Source organism: Syngnathus typhle, linkage group LG11, assembly GCF_033458585.1.
Source record: "Syngnathus typhle isolate RoL2023-S1 ecotype Sweden linkage group LG11, RoL_Styp_1.0, whole genome shotgun sequence".
NCBI lineage: Eukaryota > Metazoa > Chordata > Actinopteri > Syngnathiformes > Syngnathidae > Syngnathus > Syngnathus typhle.
In genome coordinates this window covers 4,116,217-4,135,708 of record NC_083748.1, presented here as the reverse complement: position 1 = coordinate 4,135,708, position 19,492 = coordinate 4,116,217, and the positions used below count along the sequence as shown (strand labels likewise).

Sequence of the window (19,492 nt, the reverse complement as noted above, 5' to 3'; positions counted from 1 at the left end):
TGACGGAACACTTTATCTCCTGTCAGTCACCGCAGAGCTGCAACAAATTGTTTTCACGCTCGATTAATTTGCCAGGGAGAATGGACCATCCCCGGCCACAACATGAGGTTTGCAAGCGCAATCTAATGAGAGCCAATGTCTCTTTTAACGAAAAGAAGAATATGATAAGAACAACAAAATTTGATTTTAGAAACAACTTAGTATGAGGCAAATTAATGAGTCTACATTCTACAACCACAGCAACGTGTTTTTTTTTTTTATTATGACTGAACATTTAGAAAGGTGGAGGTGTGCACTGGAAAAATGCATCGTGCAGAAATTATTATTTATTTTGTTGTATCATGCACAGCCCTGTTCATAATAAGTGTCTGTAATGGCCAATAATGACATTGTGCGTTGTTGTGCTTTCCAGGCCTGATGGGAATACCGTCAGACACACCGCAGCAGACCCACACGTCCTGCTCCTATCAGCACTCCCCCAGCGGCGCCATCAGCACGCAGAACAACCTGTCCAACAACCAGCCCAACAGCCACTCCAACAACAGTGGCCAGGTCCCCCTCTCCCACCCGGCGCAAGCCCACCCCGGACACGGCTCCCCGCACACGCAGCACCTCCCGCAGCACGCCGGCCCGCACAACCAGCACGCGCAGCACGGCCAGCACCCGCAGCAGCACCCGTCCCACGGCCAGCACCCGCAACAGCACACGCCGCATCCCGTCCAACACGCGCAGCACGGCCAACACCCGTCGCAGCATCAGAGCCTCTCCCACCAGCCGCATCCCGCCCAGCAGCAGATGGCCTGCAATCCAGGTAACCTGGCCCGAAACCGCCGTCTTGTTTCTCTTCGTCACGCACGCACAGACCAGAGAAGGTTGCTGAAATGGATTTTGCATCTTGTTTGTAGTCGCTAAGCGTGGAGATACTGTTCTAGGTGCTAAACAATAAATCATAGCTCTTTATTATCCGAGGGGAGAACAAAGCCAACCAGCAGCCTTGGGAAGGATTTGCACAGTAAGATGGCGCCTCCTAATGGACGCTTTACACATTGAAATTCAATCAGCGCATTTATTAAACTTAGGCTGTTTTCATGAGCATTTTCGAACCAATCAGCGCTCTTTTATCTAAAAATAAATTAAAGGTACATTTTCATTAACTTTTACTCTAAAATTATACCCAGAATATTTCATGTTTGTATTCAATTTGGCTACGAAAATGTTTTAAAAATCAATTTTAAAAAAAGCTAATTATTATGATTATTCTTTCTTTTAAGTTTTCATGTCCCCATTGAATTTTGCGGTGAGAAACTGAAATTTAAAATTTTACTAGGTTTACTTTCTGACTGGTACCCAAATCTGGACGCACTGAAAGAAAGCTGCCGCATTGCGAGCAGCTATAACTGGGCGGATGTGGACCTGTCACCTTTCCAAGGTAGACGACGTTTGGAAAATGTCAAAGAAACTCACAGCACTGTGACCTCAATGACTTCTTTTTTTTTTTTTTTACAATTTTGCCCGCTCAGGGTTGCGAGAGAGCATGAGGCAGGCCGAGTTGAACAACTGGTCGCTGGAGCCCACACAGATTGCCGACCTGTGCTCGTCCATCAACCAGTTCTTCGCCCGCACCGGGGTCATCCAGCCGCAGGGGACGGTGCAGCCGGCCGTCTGTCACGCGCCCATGCACCCAAACAAACCCAGCCAGCACCTCGGCACAGGTATGACACCCGACACCAGTGTTACCTTGCTCGCTTGTGTTACTTGTGCACATGTGGAGGCCACTTAAAAAAAAAGGGTCATTTTTTCACTAAATCTGCATAATAGTTAAATTGTCAATAGATTTTTGTAGTCAGACCAATTAAGAGAAATCATTGCTAAACTTTTTCCATCATTAATGTGACCTATATAACCTGTACAACTCCATTGATTTTAATAAAAATAAGCAACTGCTATTATGTGGGTTAGAGTTAGGGTCAAAAGTTTGACTTGGTTATGGTTGTGTGTCTCGTTAGGAAATCTCTACATGGACTCCAGACAGAGCATGTCCATGATGGGGCCCCCGGGGTATCCCCACATGCCCCCCATGAGCAGCGCGGGACCCACCATGACTGGTGAGACAGACGGACGGGTGGTTGAGTGATTAGCACCTTGGGCCTCACAGTTGGGAATCAAAACTTGGCCCCAGCTTTCTTTTGTGGAGTTTGCATTCCAAAAACATACGTGTTAGGTTCATCAAAGACGTGTAATTTTCAGTGCTTTTGAGCCCTGTAACTGGCTGGCGACCAATCAAGGGTGTACATCGGCTTTTGTCCACAAGTCAGCCGTAGTAGAAATGTCATGGAAAATGAATGGATTGTCAGATAAACAAATTATTTTGTTGATGTTTTTTTTTTTTTTTAATCCCCAGGGCACCACGCTCAGATGAACCAGCAGCACATGATGCCGAGCAGAAACTTCCAGATTCATCGCATGCCGGCCGATGACATCCAGGATGATTTTGACTGGGACTCCATTGTGTAGCCTCCTCCTCTCGTTTTTGTTGTATTTTTTTGAAAACAAAAGGAGTAGAGAGCGAAGAGAGGAGGAGGTGGAAGCCAGAGGAAATCAGGCTGGGCTAAAATAAGGCCGTGGGAGGGGGAGGAGATGGAGGAAGGAGGAAACCAACAACCCCCTACTCTCCTTCTCGGTGGGCGAACATTAGGCGGAGTGCCGTGAAACATTTTTACATAACCAGAAAAAGACAATCATATTATTGGGACAGGATCAAGTGTATGTCTCCAGCTCGCCTCTCCCACCATCCTAACCAGCGGCCTTCCAGAACCCCCCCCCCCATTTTGCCCCGCTTTTAGCCAAGCCACTCCACCACTGTTCTGTGATTTCAGCTTGTGATTCTTCTTCTCGTGTTGGCCTCAGCTGCCTCGTGGATGAATTGAGCTATCTCTTTTTTTAAATAATCTTTTTATTGTTTTGTAAAAGAAACACAGGCGGCCTGTGTGAGTCATGTGACGGCGGAAGAGTCCCCCCCCCCCCCTGTGGTTGGCTGGCAGAGACAGTTGGATTATGCTCGCTGAGGTTTTGAACAGGGTGTTTAAAAAAAATACACGAAAAAGGTCTTCAGGCCTACTTTTAACTACCATAGAATGAAAACCAACCAATGTGATCGTACAAAGGAATGTTTGGGATACATTGACAGAAAAAAAGTCAAATTACAGGTAAAAAGTCAGCCGAATGTTGCAAAAGTGTCTTGTTTATTTTTCATTTAAGTCAATATGATGAGTGTGACAGCAGCAGGATACCAAATGTTAGTTTTTGTTTGTTTTTTTTAGTTTTAAAGCTGTAATCACATCCACATCTGTCATTTTTTCCATCAATGTTCCCTTTGGGGCAGTGATTCCCAACCCGCTACTGTGAGCCAATACACCTATTAAAAAAAAAATAATAATCTGATGGCACACCCCCAAACAAAAATGTCATAAATAGGATATAAACATACTGAAATATTGTCTCGATTTTTATTCGTCCTTTTATTTAAGGTTTGTGTTACAATTGTGGAAGAACATTAATTGTTCAGCCTGTCACTATACGTCACGGGCATGACTAGACCAACAAATGCACCGTTTTGGACCAATTAAGTAAAATTGGATAATGGCTCACCCTCACAGTAGTTGGGAATCGCCGCTTTAGGGATGGGCATAGTCTTTAATTTATTCATCTTTAAGGATTGATGGCCGATTAGTTGTGTCTGGAGGTGATGGAGACAAAATGAAGTTGACTTTCTTGATGCAATGAGTAGAAATGCTGTCTATTACCATCTAGGTCCACATAAACGGTTTCCTTACTAGTGTCTGCCATTTGTATTGTTTGTTTTTTTAATCAATTAATAGAAGGTTCATTTTTCCTGTAGGCAGTCAAGGAAATGCCCATCCCTAATTCCTTTTTATAACTAGCAGCCTATTGATCATTAAAGATGTTGGTGACAACTTGGACAAGCAGTATACTAAAAGTGAGAAGCTGAACATTCGCAGTATTTGTAAGATGAATACCGAATCCTCTCATAAAATACCTTCATGCATTTTAAAGATGAATGCCTCGCATTAGGCAGAAAAACAACTAGTCATCTACTGCCTCTCCTTCAATTTTGATTTCCAATCCCTTACTCAAAAATAAACTAAAATGTGAAAAATTGAAATTGCGCTACAGTCAAGCTTACCTTCAACTCACGGTTCAGAACAAACATCAATGTACGAATATCTGGCTCAGTGACGTCAGCTCAACTGAATTTTTTTTAAAAAAAAGCACTGTAACATTGAACTGCGACCCTGGTTTTGAAAAGGTATTGATTCTTTCTTGTACCACTAGAGGGCGCCTAAATACCAATAGTGGTATTCGAGTCACTGGTTTAGGATTAGGGTCAGAGGCTAACGGCTCGAAAGTTCAAAATGATACTTACCTCTGATTAATGATCTGTAGGCTCTTTACTTTCCCTTAAATGTGTGTCACTTTATTTTATTTTATTTCTATATAATGAAAATGAATTTTCCATGCTATATTGGGAATTTGGGAATTTAGTTTATTCTGATCATTTTTATTTGAGGTTATGCTATAAGCACAACTGTTTTTTCTGGAAAAGCGCACAAAAGCAAACAGGGTGATTGGCAGTTCTGGAAACTTCCATATTGATGGGCGCTAAAGCAACTCCGCTTACATGCAAATCCTCACACAGATCTTGTAAACAACAACGGCAGTCAGGATTCTGTCATACTCTGCGTCCTTTTTCATTTAATCTGGCAAGTTGTGCAAGGGATGGGCGTTTGACAGGCATTTCCTTGGTTGACTAGAATAAATTGTTAGTTTTTGCGGAATGTTTTGAATATGATGTGATCGATCTCTGAACTCCACTTTCTCGGGCGGTGTTGTATTAAACGCTGCCCGAAGGAGTTGATTCCCATAGCTGATGTCAATATTGTCCTCCTTTAGTCATCCGAGTTCCAATCCAGTCATGACAATTCCATTTTGCCTCAATTGCAACAATCAATCGACTAATCAATCTTTATGCCCATGCTTAGCTTGTATTCCCTTAACAGAGGCCCACGGTTCGCTTTTCCCATCATTCCACACCTGGGACTGGATTTGGAATGATTCTGGTCCAGAGTGAAACTCATCACGCATCAAGATGATTTATTCATCATATGAAAAGATAAGTTCCAACTTGCTAAACTATCACTCTGCAAAGACTGGACAGGGAGTTGTGAAATTTTATTTTTAGGACAGATTGACCTTTTGCCAAGGGTAAGGCTTTCTGACAATCATTTTGAATAGTGCTGGGTTTGCAAAATGAGTATTAAATTACAGGGATGGCACTTGACAAAATTCCCCAGATTTTTGTAGCTCATCATCCCATAGTGGGTGGCATTTTGCCGTCTTGGGACGGCAAACTTTCGTTAAGAGCAAATAGTGATGTTGTTTACTCCAGTTTACTCCCAATCGCTTCCAAGACATAACTAATCAATCCAATTGATAAATACCCACGCCCATCCTTCTTGTAAAACTCAATGGAGGCAAGGTTTGTTTCACGTCTTCCGGGCGAAGAGTAAAAACAACTTCAAATGTGGCTTGAAAAAAGGGACACAGTGTAAGAAAAATGACTGGATCACTTTTTTTGTTGCTTGTATGCGCGAGTCTGTTTGCTGGTGTGTTTAAAAAAAATAAAAAATATTAGAGGGGGGTAGGTCAAAGTTTGTTATTACTTGCCAGAGAGATTATTTGGGAGATTTTAACACATTTTGAATGAGGGAAAGATTTTTCAAGAGCAGCCATCATCATCCTAGTACTGTCAGTTGAAATGAATGGTTGTTTCCTTCAGTGCCGGTGTCGTCGTGTTTGTACATATTTGTCTTTTTCAATCCCCCCCCCACACCCCCCTCCTTGTTTTCCTCCTGGGGGCCGGGGGAGTCCACGAAATAGATGAGAGAGGGGAAAGAATATTTTGTTATCGTCCAATCAGAGGGTGACAGTATGTATATATCTATATTGTATATATGTGATGAAAACGCATTGGCTTTTTTTGTGTGTGTGACACTACCTTTTACCTGTACTATGTTTCTACATTCGGTGTTTCAGTGTTGATAATATATATTTGGTTTGTGTTTCATTGTTTTTAGTTTGTCTTTGTCATTTCTTGTTTGTTTTCCTCCAAGTTTCGCCCCTTTTTATTTTAAATTGCACGACTTATTACTTTTGCTGTCCAATGAGGTGCACAGCTACTCTTTGTATTCGTTTAGTGCTGTAAAGTGTTATTAGACTTGTCAAAACCACCTGAACCCACCCGTACCCAAGCCCTCTCCTTGCCCAATATGCATGAATGGCACTTAAAAGAAATAAAATATGGTAACTTCACTGTGGAAGTTTGTGCTGTTTGAGTCTTCTTCGGGATCACTTGCAACCAACCCCAAAGCATAGGACACTTTTTTTTTTAATTTAACATGAATTAGTCAAAGGAAAATGAACAAAAAGCATGCTGAAAATTTATAAATAAGGTTTCAATCCAAATTTAGAATTTCCATTAAAGTCATGTTGTATTCACTTAATCATAATTAAGGGTTTCAAGAAAATATTCAAATTAGGTTTCAAGGATTTGACATTAAAGATTTTGAAATGGAGGCAAAAGTTTCAAAGTAGCAATTCAAGGCAGTTGGGTGTTTTGAAGATAGCGTTTCAAGGTTTCTGTTATAACATTAAGAGTGTTTAGTTTTGCAATTTGATTTGACGTTTGTAGACTACTCTTTTGACACTTTAAGCGCTTTTCTTTCTCTTTTGTTCCTTTTACACATAACCGCATTAACGTAACAACCAGGCTAAAAATGAAACAAGCCAAATCACGTAACGATGAAGAAAAAAAAAAACTAGTGCACTGTAATTTTTTTGGGGGGGGCGCAGACATGTTGACATGGAAGGTACCAAAGTGCACCATGAACGCATCACAGCCAGATTAGATGCTCGCTGTCCCAAATCTCCCCCCGGCGAGGCGGCGACGGGAGGGCGGCGAGGCGGCTTGTGATTGGTGCTACGGCTCATCCCTCATTCTTGGCAGCCTATCGCTCCCGGAGACGAGCTGCTGCTGGCTGGCTGCTGGTGTGGTACAGCACCGTGCGAGGCGAGCTGAGACAACCCCGAGATAACAGCTGCACTGGAGGAAGAAAGGAAAAACTGTCGAGGTGAGGTCTCTTTTCAGTGTGTGCTTGACAGCGGCCAGGCCACTTGAAAGTTGATTTGACACACTTTTTTTGTTTGTTTGTTTAAACGGACGACTTCCAACATCGGACACGTCCGCTAAGTTAGCCGCGGACTGGTTTCCTAGCCACTTGAGAGCTAAGTTGAGCTAGTGGCTAGCATTGGGAGGCTAGTCGATGAGTGTGGAGGAGGAAGAGGAGCAGGAGAAGGAGGAGGGGGGGGGGGGGGGGGGGGGGGCTTTTCCCCACTTTTAAACCCGATATCAAAGTCGTCGCGGAGGGTACCGAATGACGCCCCAAAGTCGTTACGGTAACCATCTCATTCGGCGGTCACTCCCCCGCCTCGCCACCCCCCACCCTCCTGCTCGAGTTGCTCCTTGTCGAGGATGTGACCTTCCTGAGCTTCCGAAAAGCATGAAAGCCATCCATCGGCGAGCCTCCACTCGATGGTGGCCTAGCGCAGCGAGCTAAAGCTAAACCGAGCGCCCGACTCTCCAGCTCCGCGGTAGTTGGCCATTAACCTCGCTGGTATCGGGTAGCGAATAAAAATATCTCCCTCTTTCGAACGTTTGCGGGGGGGTGTTCAAACCGAACAGCATTCGCTTTGATTTCGGCTCCTGCGGAATAACCAGTCGGTCAGGTTGTCAAGACGAGCGAGTGCTAAGCGAAGCTAGGCGGCTAGCCCGGGACACCTCGGTGCAGATTGGTAAACTATTTTCTCACTTCTCAACTGAAGTCGAACACATTTCTACTGATGAACTTCACACCTCCTTTATGGGCGTCTAATGTGTTTCGATAGAATTGTCAAGATTTTGCGAGAATTCCATCCACCCAACGCCATTTCTTCAAAGTTGTGCAATCGTTTAATGAACAAAACAACTTTTTTTTTTTTTTTTGCATACTCCGAATGATGTACAATCAAACAAGGAAACTGTTCATTTGGACGCATAATGTTCGACTGACTTGCGAGTAAATGCCTCGCAGTGTGCTATGAACTTTGGACAGAGTTTTTTAGTCAGTAAAAGATAAATGGGTCTTGCTGCTCAGCTCTTGTGACATGGAGGATTCTTCCTTGTTAACTCGTATATGTGAGTTGACGCTAAATGCTTGAATTGGGGTATGAATCTAGAGTTAGTGTTTCTAGAAAGCATCAATGTTTCAGAAATAGTTAAGAGTATATTCAGGGTCAAGATTTCAAAGTAAGGTTTCAACTCAAGGTTAGGCTTTCAGATCAGGATGTGAAGTCTTGTTCTGGGTGGTATGTCAAGGTTTCCAGCAAATGTATGTTTCTCACTTGGATTTAAAGCATTTTAAATTCAGGTTTCGGGAGTTATTTGAGAGACTTGAATTAGAGTGTCAAGCAGAAGTCGGTTTCAAAGTAGAAATTCAATGTGAAAAGTAAGGCTTTAGTTCTGGGTTACAAATGAGGGTGTGAAATCTGGTTGTGGTTTCAAGCAAACCCATGTCTCAAAATAAAGCTGATTCTGATTAACTGTGCTGCTGGTGTCAGGAAGAGGGGAGTCCTTAAATAAGGAGGGATCCACTACATACATTTTAAAGTTGAGCAAATTGATTAACCAACGCGTGTTTCGCCCATGTTTACTAAATTAGCTCACCATTACACTGTGTGGTAGGACCCCTTCTTATTTAAGGAGCTTGAAAGTTATATCATGAATCCCTGTAATTGGCTTGAATATGAACCTGTCTGACATGATCTTTGTTGAGTCATTAGCCGTGTGTGTCAAGTGAATGCATACGGAATGACTGACCTCACACAAACTCCCTCGCTGCGCTTTGATTTTGAATTGGGCTTTGTAACGCTCCATCACGTGACCTCACAGCTGGTCACGATGGACTTCAGAAAAGCCATCGAACGTGTCAAGGAAGCATCCTCCAACCCACTAGTAATTCCCGTAAGCCATAAATAGAGAACTAATAACACTAACTATGGCAGGAACTTGGCTTGCCTTTTTTCTGCAGGAGGACGTGTTCTCTGACACGGCTGCACAAAGTGGTTCATTACGTTCTGTTGGCAACCTCCAAACAAAATACCTTTTGCAGAGACGGCAATAGCAAAAGCGCGGATACACAGTGACCTCGTTAGCAAACAGTTCATGCTTAACAACCCTCATGGCAGCTGTTTTGAAAATTTCAAAAGGCGCTCAAAAGAATATTGTGTTCTTGTGATGCAACATGTATCGCTGACGTCCACATTGATGTCATCCTCATCAGCGAGCAAGGTTTTTGCGATGAAGATTTGGTCGATTTTTTTCTCCCCTCAGTCTTAATGTAACAATGAAAACTGCTCCAAGTAAAAAGTGCTAGGGTGGTAACGCCCAAGTGAGCTTTTTGTTGACGGAAATGTGTCACAAATACTCTTGCTTTGTTATCTGAAGCTGTTCTTGTTTTCGTCCACAGCCTGAAGAAAGCTTCTAGAATTGATTGGGCCGACTCGCCGAAAACGAGCAGAGACAAATCTGTGGAGATGTGGGATGGGGAAGAAGGCAAGTTGGACGTTCGGCACAGCCTTCCGCTCGCCTTTCCTGCAAACATCGGAAACGCGTTTTTCACATGAAGGAAAAAGCAGAACACGCCCCGGAGTTACAAATATGTCTGAGCGACATCACTGTGTGACCTGTGAAATATAATACACATGATTTCTGTGTTGGCTGACATTTCTGATGACCGTTGACAGGTGTGAAGGAGGAGGATGAGAAGCCACTAACACAAGGACCCGCCAAAGTCACGCCCACAGAAATGACCGACCACCGAGATGTGCGGGACACGTCAGTCGACACAATGGATGGGCCAAACGAGGAAGAGGAGGAAGAAGAGGATGCCAACACTTTGCAAGGCCACGACGAAGCACAGGGGCAACCCGACTCGTCCCTCGAAGGTATTGCGAGAAGCCAGTCGCCGTCTTCCCCGCCTCAGGAGCCCGACACCGATCCCGACTTCGACCCCTTGGATTTGCACGGCGATTCGTACCCCTGTCAGCACTGTGAACGGCACTTCTCCACCAGGCAGGGTCTGGAGCGTCACATCCACATTCACACCGCCACTGGCCAGCAAGCGCAGCTCTTCAATTGCCGATACTGTAGCAAGTCCTTTGGCTCTCAGGTGGGTCGGCGGCGCCACGAGAGGAGGCACGAGAGCGGCCTCAAGAAGAAGCCCGGCTCCTTGGCCGGAACGGCTCATCTGCTCGGCCCTTTGGTGCAGACGGACATTTCCGCTCCCGACCGCACAAGCCCTACTAATCAATACGCCGCCGTGGGGTCGCAGCTTACGGGAGGACCCGCGCACTTCTCTGAAATGGCGAGGAAGGAACCTGGCCCGCATGCCGACCCTCCCTTCGTCTTGGATGAAAACGGGGCGCCCAAAGAGCTCCATCCTTGCAAGTACTGTAACAAAGCGTTTGGCACACACACTAATATGCGGCGGCACCAGCGTCGAATACACGAACGACACTTGTTACCCAAGGGTGTTCGCCGGAAAGGCATGCTGCTGCAGGAGGCGTCGGCGCAGCCGCGGCCCGACGTGTCGCCCAATGCCGGCCCCGCCCTCGTGTACGTACCCAGCGCCGACACAGAAGACGAGACCGACCGGGACGATTATGTCGTAGACATATCCAAAAACATCTCTGAGAACTTGAGCTTCTACATCGATGGCAAAATCGTGTCTACCAATACGGTGAGCACTTGTGAGGTCATTGAGGTGGACACTCGATCGGCCGCCCTTTTTGGTCTGGACGCGGTCATCATCAGCCCCAGTCAGCTCAGTCAGGCGCTCAAAGTGGAGGCTCGGGCCAGCACCGCCAAGCAGTCGTCCAACTTCTATCCGACTTCATCCAAAAGGCGGACGTCGACGCCGCCTCTTCTTCCCGGCCTCAAAGTCGAGACAGAAACGGCATCGTCGTCCTTGCCGAACTCGCTTATCCAGCAAGCGGCGGATTCGTCGGGATTCCAACGTGAGAAAACCGTTTATCTGTCACCGAAGCTCAAGCAGCTCCTCCAGACACAAGACGTTCAGAAGTCCATCACGCTCATCGCGGAAAGTCACAGGCTGACCTCGCCGCTTTCCGTCACGCCGCCCCAAGGTCCCCCGAGTCGGTTTAAAAGGCGAACGACCTCACCCCCGTCGTCATCGCAGCTGGGTTCGCCCTTTACAGCAGAGGCTTGCAAGGCTGAGACGGTGAGCCCGTACGCCCTCAAGGTGCCAAAGCTGGAGAACCTCAGTAGCTCCTCTCTGGACAAGGAAGACACCGCAGCCTTGAGCCCTTGTGGAAGTAACGTCGCTCAAAGCTCCTCCGGCAGCGGCGGCAACACTTGCAATCAGCAACCCTTGGACCTGTCCAACACTGTCAGTCGAAGAAGCGACACCCCCAACAAGATCCTCGGCGATTCGGCTCTTGATTTGAGCTTGCATCGGAAGAGCGTCGCCGATCCGGACGTAAAGGGAAGTGCAGTGCCGCAGCTGCAAGTAAAGAAGAGGAAGCCAAACACCAGCATGCTTGAAAAGGTACTGATGAACGAGTACGTGGGTTTGCCCTTGCCGACGGAGGAGGGACCCGCGCCGCTCGCCAACCTGGCTTTTCAACCGCAGTCTCCCAATGTGGATTCTGCCCACCCCTCGCCTCCGTCCTTAACCCCCGTCACCATGAACCCCTCTTCACCTGGCACCTCCAGCGTGACATCCACAACGCCGCCACCGCCCGTACTCCCCACCATGCCCTCGCCGCAAGCGATAGCAAATTCTCCTCTTTCCCAGCCCTCGGACTCATCGGCCCAGCGGCCTCTTCCTGTCCTATCACCAAAGATGTCGCCAAGGTCGCCGCAGGTCCCCTCGGAAGAGGCGGAGAGTTTGTTCGCCGGCAACGAGGAAGAGCAGCAGCATTCTGAGACACTGGACTCCCCCGACACTCCACTCCAAGAACCCGCCAGTCCTCCTGCGCCCCTTGAGCCGTCTTCGGTCAGCCCGTCTCCTACGCCGGACGTTTCTTTGACTGAGACGAGCAGCAGCCTGCTGAACGGCGTAACTACCAGAGACCTTAACTCAGGAAGTCCAAAGTCTGAAAACTCCGACTTGGCTGCCGTTTTGCCCCGGCCGGAGTCTTTGCGGACATCGCCGCCTCTTCTCGCTTCACATGACCCAGCCCCGTTGCTGCTCCCACACGCAAAGATAAAAGAGGAGCCTGAGAATCACACAGATGACTCTTCTGTCAAAAACCATGTGCCTCGGGATGATGTTGATTTTTCACCGCAGCCTTTGGAAAAGAAACCCGATAAGCCCCCCACCACCCAAAAAAGCGACTCGACTTACTGCAAGACCTTTGTTTGCAATGTATGCGAGAGCCCGTTTGGGTCCATGAAGGAGCTCAGCGGGCATATCGTCGAGCACGCGTCCGATAGGCCCTTCAAGTGTGAGTTCTGTCTGCAGCTGTTCGGCGACGCGGACGCCCTTCTCGCCCACCGGACCACGCTACATGGGGTGGGCACCATCTTCGTGTGCTCTCTTTGTTCCAAGGAGTTTGCCTTTCTCTGCAATCTGCAACAGCACCAAAAAGATTTGCATCCAAATGACGTCTGCACGCATACCTCCGTGGAGAGTGGTAAACTCAGGCCGCAAAACTACACTGACCCATCCAGAGCCAAAGAAGAAATTAGCATCTCCAGACCGGCACAAGAGACTAGTGTGGAAGCGCCGGAACAAAATGACGCTAGTCCCGCCACGGAAAAGCCTGACGTTAACGGGAATCACGCCAATGACTGCGGCGAGGACCCCAATGAAGAGCTCTACACTACTATAAAGATCATGGCCTCTGAGGGCGGGAAGCCCAAAGGCCCCGACGTCCGTCTCGGCCAGAACCAGCATTACCCCAGTTACAAGCCGCCCCCCTTTCCCTATCACAGCCGTTCCCACGCCGGCTCCATGGCATCGGCGACCAACTTCACCACACACAACATCCCGCAGACGTTCACCACCGCCATCCGCTGCACCAAGTGCGGCAACAGCTTTGACAACATGCCCGAGCTGCACCAGCACATTTTGGCTTGCGCCAATGCCAGCGACAAGAAGCGCTACACTCCCAAAAAGAACCCCATCCCCCTTAAGCAAATAGTCAAATCTCCCAACGGAGTCGCGTCGCCCTCGGCAGGCCAGAGCGCCTTCCGAAGGATGGGCCAGCCAAAGCGACTTAACTTTAATCAGGATGTGAACAAAACAAAAATGAGTGCCCTCAGTAAGAAGAAAAACCAGCTGGTCCAGAAGGCTATTTCACAAAAGAACAAAACCGCCACCTCGGCAAAGAAGGCCGCCATTAAAGTTGAAGAGGCGCAGAGTAACGTCTGCCCCCACTGCGGCCGGGAGTTCACTTACCAGGCCAGCCTCGGCAAACATATGGCCGTCAGCTGCCCCATGAAGCCTGCCATGAAAAAAAAGGGCAAGAAAAAAGAAGCCGTGTCTGGCGCAGCGGAGAAAACCATGAGCAAGAAAGAATGTGAAGCGGCACAAACGGAGCCTGAGCCCAAACCCCTCGGAAAGACCAGAGCTCGCAGCTCCGGTGCGGCGGAACTCCCCGAACCGCCGCAGACGGCGAAAGGCAAAAGTGTGCTGAAGAGGCCCGCGTCGTTCCCGGCGGCGACCACCGCCGCCGGCAAAAAAGCCAAGAAGAGCCAGCCTCAGGCATCTCCCCCACACACTCCCAGTGACACCGCAGCACAGAAGCAACCCGTCAGGTTGCAGCGAATGGGCAAAGCGACGCCCAAGAGGTTAGCCGAGCCCAAGTCGTCGTCTCCGCCGCAGCCCAAGAAAGAAGAGCGCTTCTCCCTTCGGATGCGGGAGAGGCTCGGCGGTCCGGTCACCAGGAGCGCGCAGATGGCGGGCCCCGCCGTGGAGGCCAAAGCCGAGGACGCACCGACGCCTGAGCTAAAAGACGCGCCGGTGGGTGATTGTAGACTTTCAGTCCAAGTGAGAGTTTGCAATGTTAAAACTGCTAGCGAGATTTGAATTGAGCCTTCCTTATCCAATCCCGTCTCTCACTAAAGTGCACCAGCACCATTTTGAAGCACAGCTATTTTGAAAATGTGTAGGTGTGATCAATAGTGTAAAATAATCATGAATATCGAGCTGCAACAAAATAGCATCACTGCCTATCTTTGTTTGCATATCTTTTGTTTTTTAAATTGCAAACTCCCCCTTTGATTGGTGTCGGCTCGTATTGTTTTCATTAAACTGGTGTGTTGTTTTAGGAGGTGCTGATGAAGTAAGCCATGTTGACCTCGTTGGGTTCCTGGGACCTGTTGACCCACACACATGAGGACAACTCTACTGCCTTGCTGGACTGTTTTCTTTCTTTCTTTTTTCCTCACTTGTCATACAAACTAAACTGAGCCTCTGTTTTGTTTTCAGCCAGCCTTGCAAAAAAAGAAAAACTCGCTGTAAATGGCAGTGGGTTAATATATATAAATATATGTACGATAGGTGTCATGACTTGACCCAAAACAGTAACATTAGGGCTCTGTCGAAAGCTGATCTATTGCAAATGGCAATCATGCATCAGTTTAGGGAAACGCGCGTATTGCAGCTTTTGTTGTTATAGGCTTATTTTGGACATTTGAATCTCCCGAAGAGTCTCCTAATGCATGCGTAAATATAGTGTATTATCGAGATGACAACATTTTCCAAGTCTCTTACAGTGGCCACTGGCAGCATTATTTTGTTTTGTGTTGCAAACTGATGTCAGATTGCAATCTCTGTAGTGCTCTTATTGTAGAAAATGTTCTATTGGCTTTTCATTTGTGTGGGGAAATGAAATGTGGCAGTTGACTGCAACAATCGGTCCTCAGGAATTCTGTATGTGTGTGTGTGTGTGTGTGTGTGAGAGAGAGAGAGAGAGAGAGAAAGAGCGCTTGTATGGATGCACAACTGTTAATTCCTCCAGTCTAGATCTCAATGACATCTCATGTTTTTACTTGTCTGTTCACACCCGTTTGTTTCTCTGTCGTTAGCAGGCGATTCCAACGTTAATGTGAGCCTCAAGCCGACTTAACATGCAATGATATTGATCCTTGTATTAAAACAAAAAAGCATTTAACATCCCTCGCACGTCCCTGCAGCACTTTAGAATCAACTGCCAAAATAAGTGTAAAAGATCGGCTTCCTGAATTCAACAATGGAATGTATTCACTGGTTATACTTACTTTTTTTTTTCCCCCCTGTAACTTTTCTCATGTTCAGAATGCATGATTGAAACATTTTTGAACAAATAAGTGTAACAACAGTATCTTGTTCCCACATTCTTTGTGCATTTTTTTAAAAAAAATGTTTGAAAGCCATGCCAACCGTAATGTAACAAAATAGATGCCGATGTCCTTCCTTACACACGTTTTATGAATACTTCTCCGTGAATCGAGCACAGACTATGCAGATGCTGCTCGTATTTGTAGCATGTATTAAATTGAACACTATGCTAATTTATATTTCCACAATGAATCAAAATAAGTGTTTTGCCTTGCAGCGTTAAGGGAAAAATGGTGTTAAAGGATGAACAAACATCTTGAGTGACCTCAAGTAAAACATTGCTATAATTGACCCAACAAAAGTGATGTTTCTTAACAGTGGCTATGTCCTTGAATTTCTTTTGTTACATTCGTACTAAAAACTGCTGTCAAGTGAGATGTTACTTTTATTTTTATTTTTTTTTTACTCAAAAATGCCTGCCTTTCCAAAGATGAAATACTCAGTCTTAATTGATACTAGACAACACAATGTACAGTTGTGCAGTTCTGTAATAAACCGACTGTTGTCAAATTGAATGTTGTCTTTGCAAAGGCAGATTTTTGCTTTTTACTAATGTCATGATGTATTTGGAAGTTGCTGGTGTAAAACATTCTTCTTTTTAACTCCACAGCACAGGTAAGAGCCAAAAATATTTGGCCTTCAAATGCAATATTTACATTTTTCATACGTGAGTCTTAATGGCCCCGATTGCGTCCTAAAACTACTACAGTCCACTTGACGGACATTGGAGACAAAAAAGACGCCAGCACAGCTATACTGTCATACTGGCAATAGATGTATCTGGCTTTTTCTGCGCTCGTAACAATTCTGGCACAAGGAGTTCCACGTCCTGTTTTGCGATTATGACACTATTTGAGTCGGCCATCAAGGCCCGGTGTGTGGGTGCAAACTTGCACTTGACGTCAACCATGACTTCACTTCATTAGAACGTAGTCGTCCATGGTGTTGCTGCACAGCAGGGGTCCCCAAACTTTTTCCAATGAGGGCCGCATAACTTTTCCCTTCTCTGATGGGGGGGCCGGGGTCAGTTTCTAACAGAAAAAGTGTGACAATCACAGGTGTCCCTAAATGTAATCATTTAGTGTTTTCCAGAAAACATGCTGACACTCCAGCGCACCACACATATCCAAATATCAATAACCCTTTCTGAGATCAAATAGCCCTCTCTGGGTTCTTCACAGAATAAAATAACGCAGGAAATATATAGGCCAATAACACTATTTATGAACTCGATAAAGAATCAAATGACCCTCAGTGGGTTCTTAACAGAAAGAAAGTTATGCTGTGCCGTGCACAATCCTACGTAAAAGTTCAACTTCGCTTGAGACCCCATTCTTCCATCTCCCGGCTCATGCGTCCTATTAAACCCCGAGACGCGCCCACCATACTTGAGGCCCCGTCAGTCATGACGCTGGCAACCTTTGCCCAGTCCAGATCCAACTGTTGCATGGTTTTACATACTTTGTCGAAAATATCCTCCCCAGTCGTAGTGCCTTTCAAGCTTTGTAGGGATGCTAGCTCCTCGCACATCTCGAAGTTTGCGGTAACTCCACGAATAAAAATAAGAAGCTCCGCGGTGTCAAGTTTATTTGTATAGCCCTAAATCACAAGGGGCAAAGTGAGGTCGTAGTAGAATTTTTTTCTTCGTCTCTGGTATTGTTTAGCATTTTTTTTCCCGTCTCTGGTATTGTTTAGCATTTTTTCCCGTCTCTGGTATTGTTCAGGGGGCCGGGTCTAATGCGGAGGGGGGCCGTATACGGCCCGCGGGCCGTAGTTTGGGGACCACTGCTGTACAGGGTGTGCTGGATCGACGAGCGACTTGGTTGACAGAATCAAATTAAAATGCACGATAAACTGTACAGGTAAAACATTTGAATCTGCCTCTCGAACTGTTAGTCACTAATGTTCCATAACTTTTACCACTCGTTGTTCTCCAACAAGGAACATCAAATTTCACGATGCAAGAAAATGCCAAAGGTCAACAATTATGATCAAACCACCTTGTGTGAGTTTGGCTCATCGCTGGCATCGATAGATGAACAATGATAATTGATATTTTCAGACCAGTTAAGTGAGTTTGGCCACGATGATGCTCTCAAACACTAAATGTGGCAGACACAGTCGTCGTCACAGTATGATGGTGCACTTTTATGTTGCGTCAGGTGTGTGAGCCTGTCAGATGGTGAAATTCTTCTCCTTGCGGCATGCTGCTATGCTCTCACACTATTCATAAAAATGCAATTCCGTTCAGCTTTGACTCCACAATATTGCAATTGGAATTTGGATAAGGTTGAGTATCAGGGTACCAAACACACACACACACACAGCAACTGCAAAGGGGAATGTGGTGATTTTGTCTGAGGTTGCCATGCCAACCGCATCCCATTTTCACGGTGCCTCTGAGCCCTGAGAGTATTTTATATTTAGGTAATTTGACGCCAGCTAGCATGTGCTCTTTGATCTCCTGTGGCTGCACACTGCGTGGGATTTGTTTTGACTCATTACCCAATTTTCTGCACATACTACAAGTAATTCATCAGTTTCTTCTCAAACCTGTTCTCCATTTCCTCATCTTCCCTGCCCTCAACACAGGGCGGAGATTAAACTCTCGAGGTGCTTGGCGGACTGAGCCTTGAGATGGATGGAGAGGATTTGCATGAAGTGGAATTCAAGGGAGAGAAAGTGAGATGAAGGTGTCTCGATGAAGTGGAGGCATAGGGTGGAAACGATGTACAGTAGATCAAAAGAATTGGCCAGATCTTTTTCCCCCACAGCAGCTCTACATGAAATATAAAACAGACTCCACTAGGAGGAAATTAAAATTCCCAGCTGCCAGCTCGTCCTTAAAAATGACATCAAACGCAACATTGTGAGAAATTCAAATGAAATAACCGCTCTCTACAAAATGCATTTTTAAACATGTCCGTTGCGTTGTTTAGAATGATTACGACCCTTCAGCTGAATGCAACCACCTCCTTTTCAGATCGGTGACCCCTTCCGTGAACTTCAGGGAAAATGCAAGTTAAATAAACCCTTACAGATTTCAATTGAATATATAACTAACCACATGAATAATTGAGCTTACAAAAAGCCTCTCGAGACATATTGAGTTAGGGTATTTTGATAACTTGGGAAAGAAAACAGACAGATGTGACAGAAATGGCACTTTAGCTGCAGGAAGGCTGCCCGTGTCTTGCTCTTTTGCGTCAGATGTGGAAAAGCGAAACCTTTTCTTTGATTTTCAGAGGTTGAGTACATTTTGATTATAAGTGATGTCTGGACAAATTGTCTGACCCTCTAGTGCAGTGGTTCCGAACCCCACCAGTTTCATATGTGCATTCACCGAACCCGTCTTTAGTGAAAAGGGAAAAAAAAAGAATTCAAGACTTCAATGTTTTTTACTGGCGCACAAAATAAGCCGTGCATGAACATCACCTTGATCAAAGAACAAAACCAACACAATGCATGAACTCACAACAAATTACATACTGGCAAATCAGAATTTACACAATAAATCAGGTTTGTTCGGACGTCCTCAGTGGAGGCTCTGCTGAACCCCTGAGACCGACTCACCGAACCCCTAGGATTCGATCGAACCTAGGTTAAGAACCACTGCTCTAGTGACTCCAAGACATGAGAGGAGGGGGCGTGGCCATACGTCTTATTAAAAGTGGGCGTTTCTGAAGGCATTAGTTATTCCATTATTTCTCTAAAATGAATGGATAAAATAGAACAAGATTACTTTTTCCATTTGCTGAAAATGTATAAATTGAGCTTGTTAGTGAAAAAAAAAAACTTTTGTGTCCCTTATAAGCACGCTGCCTGCAGCCTCAGGACGCACTTATCCACTGACACCGCCCCCCCCCCCCCCCCTTCCATTCCCATCTTCCGCACAGCGAGCAAATCTCGCTGACATCGCTGCGAGCTAGCAGGGCTGCGTCTACTCCCTCAACGGCATCGATTCGGAAGCG

At 46.1% G+C, this 19,492-nt stretch overlaps 2 protein-coding genes across 7 annotated transcripts in view; both read left to right on the top strand.

Annotated features, from left to right (window-relative positions):
* Positions 1 to 4,275, top strand: part of foxj3 (forkhead box J3) — a 65,240-nt gene extending 60,965 nt beyond the window's left edge. For all 4 annotated transcript variants that reach the window (XM_061291221.1, XM_061291222.1, XM_061291223.1 and 1 more), the window contains 5 exons: positions 413 to 811; positions 1,328 to 1,429; positions 1,521 to 1,712; positions 2,007 to 2,105; positions 2,402 to 4,275. In XM_061291221.1, the coding sequence (XP_061147205.1) occupies positions 413 to 811; positions 1,328 to 1,429; positions 1,521 to 1,712; positions 2,007 to 2,105; positions 2,402 to 2,514 (905 nt within the window). In that variant the 3' untranslated portion in view covers positions 2,515 to 4,275. The remainder of the gene's footprint in view (positions 1 to 412; positions 812 to 1,327; positions 1,430 to 1,520; positions 1,713 to 2,006; positions 2,106 to 2,401) is intronic.
* A 2,776-nt stretch (positions 4,276 to 7,051) lies between these two features.
* Positions 7,052 to 16,036, top strand: prdm2b (PR domain containing 2, with ZNF domain b). Of its 3 annotated transcripts, none has more exons than XM_061291206.1 (4): positions 7,052 to 7,208; positions 9,642 to 9,727; positions 9,919 to 14,162; positions 14,471 to 16,036. In XM_061291206.1, the coding sequence occupies exons 2-4, from the start codon at positions 9,709 to 9,711 to the stop codon at positions 14,486 to 14,488; spliced, it is 4,281 nt and encodes a 1,426-aa protein (XP_061147190.1). In that variant the 5' UTR covers positions 7,052 to 7,208; positions 9,642 to 9,708; the 3' UTR covers positions 14,489 to 16,036. The 3 variants fall into 3 exon arrangements, with proteins under 3 accessions (XP_061147190.1, XP_061147191.1, XP_061147192.1); XM_061291207.1 differs by lacking the exon at positions 7,052 to 7,208 and adding an exon at positions 7,473 to 7,929; XM_061291208.1 differs by lacking the exon at positions 7,052 to 7,208 and adding an exon at positions 7,972 to 8,311.
* The last annotated feature ends 3,456 nt before the right edge of the window (positions 16,037 to 19,492 follow it).